Source organism: Astyanax mexicanus, chromosome 8 (assembly GCF_023375975.1).
Source record: "Astyanax mexicanus isolate ESR-SI-001 chromosome 8, AstMex3_surface, whole genome shotgun sequence".
In the NCBI taxonomy this organism is placed as follows: Eukaryota; Metazoa; Chordata; class Actinopteri; order Characiformes; family Acestrorhamphidae; genus Astyanax; species Astyanax mexicanus.
The window spans coordinates 17,009,680-17,022,429 of record NC_064415.1 but is presented as its reverse complement, the minus strand read 5'-3'; the positions used below and the strand labels follow the sequence as shown (position 1 = coordinate 17,022,429).

Below are 12,750 nucleotides of genomic sequence, written 5' to 3'. Positions count from 1 at the left end.
TGTGTGTGTGTCTGTGTCTGTGTGTGTGTGTGTCTGTGTCTGTGTGTGTGTGTGTGTGTGTCTGCAGTGCTGCTCTAACCTGAAAGATCCCTCCAGTGGCTTTCTCTGTTACGGAGTTAACATTGTTGCCAGAGAAGCGCTCCAAAAAATCCTCCTCACTCAGCCTGCCCTGGTCATTCTGGAGCCCACTGCGGCAGCCGAATCTCAGCGGCAGACAACACACATCGCCCGGACACAGCCTGGCCATAGCTCACACACACACACACACACACACACACACACACCGCTACAGCCAGCCGCTCCCTCCACATGAACAAACTTTTCACACTGACTTCCTCTTTCCCACAACACACACCCTCTTACAACTTCCTCCTACAGGTGAGCAGGTAAGCTAAGGATCCTCCTAATACCTGGGACTGCCCCCTGGGACAAACACACACACACACACACATTTACACTCACTCACACACACTCTCACACACAGGTGTGCCTAAGGAAAGGCTATAAATAGACATACGTAAACCAGTCCGGCAAGCTTCTTAGTTCATTGAACAAATGGATACAAGGAAGACAAAGTAGCTCCTATTGGCCATTGGCATCTGTCATTCAAATAAACAGGAAGGAAAGTAGGAGGGCCACTCTGAATGGGAATGTATAGTGTTTTATATGTCTCTACGGGAGCCTGTTATTGGTCTGGGCATAGGCCTTAATTGAGCTCTTTCCAACAAATATCCATATATTAATATATTTACTTATTTCATTTTAAGTGTCTCCACAAACAAAGAAATATAAATCTAAAACAATAAAACACAGGTTAGTTTTTTAAATGGTTAAAAAGTCAATTTAGTTTTAGAATAAGAGTGATATTAGCATTGACCCTAACACTGTCCTCCCACACACCAAACCTTCAAACAATTACTACTAATATATATTTTTTAAGTTAATTCTTTCATAAAGCACATTATTAAACACATTTACAGGAGTCTTTGTAAATTACTAAACCATATAAGCTGTAAGCTGGGCATCGAGTAATACAGCAGACTAAGGCTGGGTTCGAATCCCTAACCTGTTTATTTTCCCTCTCATGTGCTCTTTAGCACATGGCTTTGTTTGGTTGCTGTCTTGTCTTCACCCAACCCTACCCTACCCTAACCCTGATGTTCATATTCATATTGTGCCCACCAATTACAAATGTTAGATACGACTTCTAAGTGAGTGGACAAACTGTGCTGTAAGGCTCTATAACCCGTTATACTCTCTTCATGTAAGCTCATGCTCACTTTAGTTCTTCACTCTTAAAACTACACTGCCATCATATTTTATATCTTGCAACTCTGGAAAAAAATAAGAAACCACTTAAAAATTATGAGTTAAACGAAAACCTCTGGAATATAATCAAGAGGATGATGAAGATGGATGATCACAAGCCACCAAACCAACCAAGTTTTTTTTTTATGCATCTTGGCATGTCCTCCTCCATTAGTCTTACACACTGCTTTTGGATAACTTTATGCCACTCTTGGCGGAAAAAATTAAGCGGCACGGATGATTTGAAAAGCAGTGTGTAAGACTGATGGAGGAGAACATGCCAAAGATGCATGGAAAATGTGATTAAAAACCAGGGTTTTCTACCAAATATTTATATATATTTCTAAATTGATTATTAACTTGTTTTCTTTGTTTGTTATTTCAGCCATTTCTCATTTTCTGCAAATAAATGCTCTAAATGACAATATTTTTATTTTGAATTTGAGAGAAATGTTTTCCGTAGTTTATAGAGTAAAACAACAATGTTGATTATACTCAAACATATACCTATGAATAGCAAAATCAGAAAAAAAAACTCAGCAGTATATGTAAGTTTCATAGGACCTAAAATTAAACCCTGTGGGACTCATGGCCACAATACATACTATAATATATTTGTTATTAATTTGGTTATAGAGTCCATTAATACTATGAAATATTGTGATAATATTTTTGGGCCATATCACTCTTCTCTATTTGGTCATACCTGAAGCAATGAACCAGACAGTACTGGTTATCAAAAGTGCAACGTCCAGTCACTAGAGGGCAGCAGTGGCAGGCACTGAGAGACGGAGAATACTGCAGTCATTTATTACTGCCTGCCCAGTATCAGATCTGATACACATGCATACTCATGCAAACACACACACACACAAACTTTATAAACTACACACACACATACAGGTAACACATGTGCAGATACTTTACTATGACAAAGATATGCATGAAGCAAATACACACACACACACACACACATATACACACACGCACACACATATACACACACACAAACGCTAACTTTGTATACCCTTACACATATAGAGACATATTACACACACTTAGCTATGAACACAGGCAATACATCAGACAAGAAAGAATAACTAGCAAGGAAATAAATAAAGCATGTACACACACACACACACACACACACACACACACACACACAAAGACACACACACACACAGTCACCTCTGACACTATGCAAAAGGTCTGTGACAGCCTGATGGCATGCGGGGTTGTCATAGCAACAGGCCAAGATCTGCACTGGCCCCCTGAATGTGCGCTAAGACTTACGAAGATAAGGCCGTTTCTCACATACGCACACGCACGCACACACACACATACACACGCACACAAACGGTTCTCACACAGTGCACTCAGGGCCTGTTGCCCACTGGTAAAGAGGCGGCATGTCACTTCCTGAGCGAGTGTGAAATGTGTGTACTCAAGAGCATCGGCAACATGGCAACGCCCGGAAACATATGGGGCTTAGTGGGTTAATCTCTTTCTACAGAGCCCTGAGTCTGCACATACAGACACACACACACACACACACACACACCATCAGTGCGCATCAACTCTGTCTCAACAGAGTGTGACAGCTTGAGCATGCTTATTACCAACAATAAGATTCTTACTTGAGCTTTAATTTGCCAGATAAAAGTCCCTCCTCCATCTGTTCCCAATCTTTCAGCTCTAAACATAGATTTTAAATGGAAACGCATTGAGGTTATGGAGTTAAAAATGAAGGATCTGCTGCAATTTGCATCTAATCCATCCTCATTCAAAGATTGTTCCACAGTCCATAGATTGTCTCCATCTCGGATTGGACAGTGAGTTAATCTGTCTTTTAGATGCACTCAAAAATGCGTGCTTGACTTACAAACAGGGCTGCACACACACTGTAGCTTTAATATGACAATGGTCATTATTATGTGACATCAAAACAGCTCCCTCTACAAGACCTAAGAGTTGGGTGTGACATGAACCTCCAGAATACTGATCATTATCACCTGTTTCACAATTGTCCTTGTATATATGAACCTGTTTTTGTCTTTTTGACTTTGCAAAGTATTGCCAACTTTTACCTAGTTCCATAACAAGCAAGTGCAACTTCGTTATCTGATCCTGGTAGTCTTGTTTTTCCATTTGTTTCTTATTTATCTAAGTGTGTTTGACCAGAAGACCATCTTCTATTTCTGAAAAAGGTTCTCTCCAAATGCTTTTCTGTATACTGTAGGCACATTTGATGGTAGCCAGGGGTTGGCTTGTTCACAAGCAAGGCGTGATGTGGTGTTGGAACCACCATTAAAAATAACTGGAGTCTCATCCCACTGTAGCATCTTATTTTTTCAATATTTGTCCTACTTTTAGAAGAGGATACCCAACACAGTTGTCCAAAAGAACCCCATAAGCCTTGCTGTGTTGGAGATGCTCTGACCCAGTCACAAGTCATAATAATTTGGTCCTGTTGAAAATTGCTCAGATCTTAATGCAATACAAGAAGCAAAGGTTTAGTTACAGTCTTACATCAGGGGTGTCCAAACTATGGCCCGCGGGCCATTTGTGGCCCGTTTCCTTTTTTGGAGCGGCCAGCGAGGTATTTTAGAAATAGAATGAAAGTTGGCCCGCTGTTAAGCAGGTTTTTATAATGTGAGATTCAAAGTTTGAAGGCTAGGTGTCAGGAACAGGCCAAAGAGTCTAAAAGCGGCGCGAGTGAAGTTGTAGCGCAGAAAAACGGGCCAAAGAGTCTAAAAACGGAGAGGGTGAGCAGTTATAGCGCAAAAAAACGGGCCAAATTGTCCAAAAGCGGAGAGGGTGTGTGTTTCTAGCGCAGAAATACGGGCCAAAGAGTCTAAAAGCGGAGAGGGTGCGCATTTCTAATGCAAAACAAAAAAAAAAAAACGGGCCAAAGAGTCTAAAAGCGGAGAGAGTACGCATTTCTAGCGCAAAAAACAGGCCAAATTGTCCAAAAGCGGAGAGGGTGTGTGTTTCTAGCGCAGAAATACGGGCCAAAGAGTCTAAAAGCGGAGAGGGTGCGCATTTCTAATGCAAAACAAAAAAAAAAAACGGGCCAAAGAGTCTAAAAGTGGAGAGAGTACGCATTTCTAGTGCAAAAAACGGGCCAAATTGTCCAAAAGCGGAGAAGGTGCGCATTTCTAGCGCAGAAAACGGGCCAAGGAGTCTAAAAGCGGAGGTATATTTCATTATTTGTTTTATTACAGAGTCTGTGGCCCATGACTTCAAATATATTTCTCCTTCTGGCCCCCAACAAAAAAAGTTTGGACACCCCTGCCTTACATACATCCAAGGCCTTAACATGTGATGTTGTTACATGATAATTAACATTTTCCTCGGCTTTAATCAGCATATGATTAGTTAACCTCAATGTAACAGGAGTAACCGACTATTTAAAGAGGTACTTAACCTATTGAACCACTTTCAGAGTTCATTCTGACAACAACACAACAACTGTGCAAATACTGAGAAAGAAAATGAGCAAATCGCTGTTAGAAATCACAAGTTAGAAACAGTAGTAGTGGAATACAAAAGCTGGTCATGGTCATACGCTTCCTGTGACACCACATGAACACTACATTTCCATGAAACTTCACCAACTTTTCACCAGACGTTGTTGTGGTCACATTTCTTGGTACAGCGAACTTTTACCATACAATCCCTCGAAGTCTGACATCACAGACACTAGATAACAATGAAGAACTGTTCTTTCTGTAATTATCTCTAGAATACTGAGCTCTACAACCTGTTTCACACTTGTGTATTTAAACCTGTTTGCATCTGTTTATCTCCTTGACTACTTTCTCCAGTTGCATATACCAAGCGTTATTTCCTGTTTGCCACTTTGTAATCTGAATATGTTTGTCTGTCCGTTTTTGCTTTTATAATATTGAGGAACTGGTTGTGTTTGTTTACTGGATTTGGCCTTTTTTTTCTCTATGGTTTCTCTTTTGGTTTTGATCATGTCTGAGACTGTCAAAAAAATTGAAGTGATGCCAAACAGCCTAAACCACTTTCAGAGCTCATTCTGACACCAATGCTATTACAATGTAGAGAAGCAGAGAAGTGTCTGAAGACTTTTATGAAGAAAATTATGTAATTGCACAATAGAGAACAAGGGTACAAGATAATTAGCAAATCACTATTACTAAGTTAGAACAAATGTAATGTAATACACAAATTTGGCCAATTACCCAACCCACTCATTAGTGATACCCCAACACACCAGGAGGGTGAAGACTAGCATGCCTCCTCCTATACAGGTGAAGTCAGCCACCACCTCTTTTCCAGCTGCTGTTGATGCAGCATTGCCGAGCAGCATCACAGCATGCTCGGAGGAACCCGCAGCGCCTCGGTTCTGATACATCAGCTCACAGACGCCTTGTGCTAATCGACATCACCCTTTGGAGTGATGTGAAAAGAGACTCCATCTACCCACCCAGAGAAAGCAAAGCCAATTTTGCTCTCTCAGGGCTCCGGTAGCCAATGGCAAGCTACATGAACAGGATTCGAACCCGTCGTAGTGACAGCGCTTAGCTCGCTGACCACTCGGAGCCAACTTTTTCAATATTTATGCAAGAATTGGCAAGCAAAGGCCTCAGACCTAGGGCTGGACTATATGAGATAAATCACAATATACTGTACATACATATATATATATATATATATATATATATATATCCAAAATCCAAAAAATTTGAAACAACACAAACACAGCATACTATCCTACTGAGTATCAAAAAATGAACAAAAAATAAGAAAACTGCACTCCTGATGGTATTACACTGTATTAGACAGTGTTTTTTGAGATAAATAATTGTGAAATAATTTAAATACAATGCTTCTATGACATCATTTGCTCAAGACTATTCTTGGTTGATTGTTATACCTCAGGAAACAAAACCATTTCCACATAAACAACCCAGGAACATTCTTTTCTGGAACCTAAATATCATTTAGTATTGATTATATTGATATTCACAACATATTGACCAGCCCTACTCAAAGCTGACAAAACCTGGGGTGACAGCTAATGCCAAAGCACAAAAAAGCCTGTTCAGCTTCTGCTAAGACGCAGATTGAATCGACCAAGATAAAGACTTTTGGGAATCCATTCTCTGGCCTGAGTCAACCTTTATAAAACTGATGGCATCCTAATTGTATGGAATCACAACAAGGTAGGAATTCAGTAAGTGGAGCTCAGAGTTAAAATTTGGCCGTAGTAAAGATCTTATATGGGTGTTGAGCTTCTGGGTTCATAATACATTTATCATAATCCCAACCATCCCACAACCCAAACATCAGGAAATGTCCTTCCAATCTTTATCTCCAGATTACTGACCACTTACACCTGTTGCACATTTGCCCTTGTGTATTTAAACCTGTTTTTATTTTGTTTTGGTTGTGCCAACTTTCCACAAGAGCATAACGAAGCATTACTTGGTACATTCTGTTTGGGACTTTGTTATCTGACCCTTGATGTCTCTTGGGCGAATGTTACAGAATGCACTGTGCACTATGAATTCTGAGATGTACTTCGGTTTGTGAAAGAGACGATGCTCTCCTTTCTACACATCCACTTCCACTTCCTGGGTCTTCAAGCCCTTTTTTTTTCAACATGACATGGACCCCAAATATTGTTGCAGGCTACATTTTCTGAATTCTAAGAGTAAACAAGATGAAAGGGCTGCAGTGGCCAAGGATGTGCGGCGAGTTTAACTCTATTGAGCACCTGTGGGGAAGTTTTAAGAGTATGTCCAGCAGCACTCAGCATCAAAACACTTGAGAAGCTCATCATCCTTCAGCAGTGGAACAGCATGGACTTAACAAGTCTAAGCACTGACGTTTGGTGGGCATACTCAAAAACAAACAAACATATAAAACAGAACCATGTAAGTGGGCTCGCTGAGCTGCTGCTATTGGTACATTTAGTTGTTACTGGGGAAGTCCAACAGAAATGTTTTGCCCAATTACTTAACAGTTAACAAAAAATGCATTATTGGAGCATTTAAACCATAAAGCAGAATGCATGTATATAATAGTAAGTAATGCATATTGAAAATAACTGAATTACTTCATTTTCAAAGTCATTTTATAGATTACAAACGGGCTTTTAATGTGCTTTTGGTCTGTTATTATAGAAAAAGTCAACAGCTAAATCTGACTACACTGAGGCCTACAGTCATTCATAAAGCACAACTCCACACTCACATCTACAAACACATCTCACAAAGTGTGAAAACTCACTGACACACTGTCTCAGACAAGGAGTTTCAGCAGGGGAGCCGTTCCAGCACACTAACACTCAGTCTCAACACTTCTATACAACACCCTGCCTGGGAGCTACCCTCAGCCAGTCATAGTGGTGTTAAATGATGCATTAAAAAATAACACAAGGAATTGAGGGGAAAAACCCTTTTGAATGAAGTAAAGAACCATCAAACCGCTTAATCCTGCGCTAAAGGTCTTGACAACTCTGACACGAGGCCATGAAAATTATTTTTCAAGTGTATTATTATGTGTGTACTATATTCTACTAATCTAATGCTATTAGAAACCGTAATTACTGCTACTGATATATAGTATTAAAGGTTAATACTTATACCATTTCAGGTCCATGAAATGAACAGCTGTTTATTATCAAGATTTTGAGTTAAAGAGGACGAGAAAATATGATCTGCCTGGTTATAAACACTCTTTAACGTGAGTTCAAATAGTTTCATTGCTGCTTTGTTTGTAGCTGTGCTGTAAGAGCTGCATCGTTGCTAGGTTACCTGTATGTGTGCTTCAGTTACAGTGCATTATCGGCTGATAATGGCACTCATAGAACGCCTCCCAGCCAATCACATTGCAAGGTCAAAACTAACTGTGGTATAATTGTCTTTTGAGAGTATGTTTCTTTGAAAAAATGCAAAAAAGAACAAAGTATTGTCATTAGGCGCATCCCTCTCTGGTTTATCTGTCTATTATCTGGAATTAATTATAGTTTAATGGTAGTTTCATCAAATAAAGGTTAGTGGGTCTCTATATATTTGGCCTGTGTCCTATTTCAGAGCTCTAATACGCAGGTTGGCCTATTATCTCGACTGATATTGACAAACTGCAGCTTTATTGGTTTAATTGGTTTTGTTGTAAACATCACAGAGTAGTAGGGATCTTTTGAGCTGAAGTATCTCTGGGATTTGAGCCATGGACTCATAACACAGGGTGGAATTTTCATATGGGCAGATTATGTATGCAGAGCTCCTTTATATACTTCTTATTACAGATTAATATGTTAACAATCATATTATTAATCATATTATTATAAACATTTCCTCTATCTCTATTTCTTCTCACTCTATCTATCAGGCTGATTAACTGACCTTTAGAAAAAACATCAGGCAGATAATCCAGGTTGCCGTTTCCTGTTTCTATGGTCAATCTTTTAGAGGTGAACCACCTCTTTGACCTGGTCACTGACTCACTGATTCACTTAATGACGCAATCACTCACTCAATCACCCAAACACTCCATCACTCACGTTTAGCAGGCTGAAGATAAATCAGGGTCCCTTTAGAATGCAAATAGTTTTTAGTGCTTTACATCATAGAGATCATGTGTCAATGATTTGTTATTTTATATATATTCTGTATACATACATACACATGCACACACACACACACACACACACACACATATACACACACACACACGCACACACACACATGGTCACACACTGACACTGCAGCTACAGCAGAGGTTTCTAATCTCATTGTGCAGAGCCGTCCACAAATCTGCCTCTGATTCCACATAATCCCTCAGCATACTGAGAGAGAGAGAGAGAGAGAGAGAGAGAGAGAGAGAGAGAGAGAGAGAGAGATGAAGAATTAAAGAGAGAAAGAGGAAAGAGAAACAGAAAGAAGGACACTGGGAGAGATGGAGAGTTACACAGAAAGGGATAGAAAGACAGAGAGCTTGAGAATTAGACAGAGTGAGAAAGAGAGAGGAAAAAAGAACAAGGAGAGAGAGAAAGAAGGAGAGAGTGGGGAGTGTGAGAGATGGAGAATCACAGAAAGAGAGAGAGAGAGAAAGAAAGAGAAAGAGAGAGAGAGAGAGATGAAGAAGGACATGGTAAGAGAGGTGGAGAGTTACACAGAGAGAAGGATGGAAAGGAAGAGAGAGAGAAAGCTAGAGAATTAAGCAAAGTGAGAGAGGGAGGAAGAAAGAGCAAGGAGAGACAGAAAGAGGGAGAGAGTGGGGAGTGTGAAAGATGGAGAATCACAGAGAGAGAGAAAGAGAGAGAGATAGATGAAGAAGGACTTGGTAAGAGCGGTGGAGAGTTACACAGAAGGAAGGATGGAAAGGGAGAGAGCTTGGGAATTAGACAAGTAGAGAGAGAGAAAAACAAGAGGGAAAGACGGGTATTTTATAACCCAAATTGCTGAAGGGTATAAGTATAGAGTGATGAGGAGGAGAGATGAGAGGAAAAGGAGGGTAAAGGAGGAAAGGAGGAGACATTCCAACAACTGAACTCAATGCTTAGCCTATATCTGAGAAAGAAATGGAGGACACCTACACACACACACAAACACTTTGTCACATTGTCTGTCCCACATAAACTCGTGAGGTGAAAGAGTTCTAACATTGGAATTGTGTTGAGTTCAGTATATAAACTGAAGTGGTGACCCCTAATTTAATGTTTAATGTATATTTATGTGTTCTATATAGAGAGACATGGTGAATTTCCAAGAGAGTATTGTACACAAACACACACACACACACACACACACACACACACACACTCACACACACACACACACACACTGAGCTCAACAAAGGGTTCTATTAGAGGTTATAGTTAAGAATGGGTGGAAGAAAAAAGTCTAACTTAACAGTACTTGAAAAGAGAAAAGAAAAGAAAAGAAAAATGCATTTAAAACTACAGACTCCCAGAATAAGCTCTATATAGAGGATAAGGAGGAATATTTAAACAGCTTAAATCAGATAATGGGCTGATATCCAGTGCAATATTTGTTTCTATTTGATTTCTGCAGTCAGGATAGTCAGCATACTTTTGTTTTTAGGTGACATTTAGTGTAGTTGTGTCTGTTTACAATGTACCCAGCTTATTTAAGTACTACTGAAACCCATAATTATTAATATGTGTCACAGAACACAAGACGTTATGTTCAGAATGAATCACATTTTTCAAGAATCATTTTTAAGATAATCAAAAAAATGAAAAATGTAGCACAGTCATTTTAGCTATTTAGAAAGTATAGTATGTTACTAGGGGTGTGCCATATCGTATCGTACGTGATAATATCGTGAACGATATTATACCCTAAAAATATCATGCCATTTCACCCACCCCTAATTACCTAATTTAGCAAAAGAAAAAATCACACTGTTCTAATTACCTATTATGTATCTACTAGAGAGATTATATCTGTGCAGTATCATTTACTTTACTTTAATCCTGGATATTTGTAGATATTTGCAGTGCATTATTAGTATCTTGACATTCTGGATCATTGACTTCTGTTACAAATCTGATTTTTTTTTATTTTTATGCATGCAATAATACAATTCTAAAAATTTAAATAATGATTGTCATATCGTCAAAAGTATCATTATCGGGCGCCGAGTGGTCCAGCGGTCTAAGGCGCTGCCACTATGAGCAGGAGGTCGCAGGTTCGAACCCCCGCTCATGCAGCTTTGCCATCGAGCTGCCGGCGTCAGAGGGAGCACAATCGACCCTGCTCCCTCTGGGTGGGTAGATGGCGCTCTCTCCCCACATCACTCCTAGGGTGATGTCCACAGCACAGAGCGTCTGTGAGCTGATGTATCAGAACCGAGTCATTGCGCTTTCCTCCAAGCGTGCTGTGATGCTGCTCGGTAATGCTGCATCAGCAGCAGCTCGAAAAGAAGCGGTGGCTGACTTCACATGTATCGGAGGAAGCCTGTGTTAGTCTTCACCCTCCTGGTGTGTTGGGGCATCACTAGTGATAGGGGGAGTCCTTATGAGTGGGTTGGGTAATTGGCCGTGTAAATTGGGGAGAAAATGGGAAAAATTAGAAATAAAATTATATAAAAAAAAGTATCATAATTGAGAAAATACCATGAAATATCGTGATATTATTTTAGAGCCATATCGCCCACACTTATATGTTACTGATATTCATGTATTAGTGACATTTATTGTGAGACATGATTATGGTTAAGTCAATTACTTTTTTATATTTTTACTTAGCCTATGTGACTCCCACGCCTCACACTAGTATAACTCTGCTCTCTGGTGCTGCTTCATATCAGGGCTATGTATTTGGCTTTGGCTTTAGACATACAGGTTAACATCAATTTGTGTATTATCAGTTGAGATTCAGTTTAAGACTAAGAAATCCAACCAAAGAATTGTTGGTAGTGATCTGTTCAAATCAATTCAATACTGTATAGAAATCATTACACTCTTACGCAATTATCATGATTACATATCATTATAGTAACTACCCCTCCAGAGTGTGTGAGAGAGAGAGAGAGAGAGAGAGAGAGAGAGAAAGGCTATGGTCTTTCTCCCTCTCTCCCTCTTCTTTCTTTCTCTCTCTCTCTCTCTCTCTCTCTAACACACACACACACACACACACACACGTCCGTGCACCTGTCTGCAGCAGTGAGGTCTGGTCTGAACAGCGTGGGTCTTATACAGGGTCACGCCTGCATGCTTGTGCACATAATGGCATGAAGCTCAGTCACGACTTCCTCCTCGACCCTGAGTGAGCTGTCAGTCGTGCTGTCGCCATTTCCCCAACTCTACCTGAACAGTGTTCTTCCTGTAAACCCCCTCCTCTAAACCCAGCCTGCAAACACACATTATCTTCTACTAACAGATAAAACCGGAATCATTTACCGATCTGTTTTCTGTGTCCAGACCATTTTAATAAAGTCCAGATCTGATCATATCGGATCAGGACCTGTCCAGATATGTTTAAAAGGATTGAGAATCGGCTTTTCCCAATGCAGTGCCGATCCTTTTGTTTTTACCACTGTATTCTTTTAGAGCATTTCTTAAAATTGCTTTTGTAATTAAGGCATTCTTTAAATGTTAATTTCTATGAAATGTTTACAGAACATCCCTCAAAATATCTTTTTGTATTTTGTATATAAATGCTCTCCATAATGTCTTTTTTGTCTGTTTAATAGAAACATGGTACATTTATCAAGTTTCCTTTCTAATCAAGTTTCCTTTCTATTAAATATATACAGAATATTCCCTATTTCTTTCTCTATTAAACTGGGGCAATCTTTTAATTGTTTTTCTATTAAATGTATACAGAACATTTCTCAAAATATTTTTTGGTAAATTAAGCAAACTCAATTCTTTAAATTGAGTTATTTTTTTACATTTTCCTTTTAAAGAAATGTACAAAATATTTCAATTATAAA

At 39.4% G+C, this 12,750-nt stretch overlaps 1 protein-coding gene across 7 annotated transcripts in view; it reads right to left on the bottom strand.

Moving 5' to 3' along the window:
* Positions 1 to 12,750, bottom strand: part of si:dkey-172j4.3 (diacylglycerol kinase delta) — a 140,949-nt gene that overhangs the window by 61,367 nt on the left and 66,832 nt on the right. For 3 of the 7 annotated variants that reach the window (XM_022678531.2, XM_022678529.2, XM_022678530.2), the window contains exon 1: positions 80 to 289. The exons of 3 other annotated variants lie outside the window; for them this stretch is intronic. In XM_022678531.2, the coding sequence (XP_022534252.2) occupies positions 80 to 247 (168 nt within the window). In that variant the 5' untranslated portion in view covers positions 248 to 289. Of the gene's footprint in view, positions 1 to 79; positions 290 to 12,750 lie in introns of those variants that run through there. One more of the 7 variants, XM_022678535.2, reaches the window with a different exon arrangement.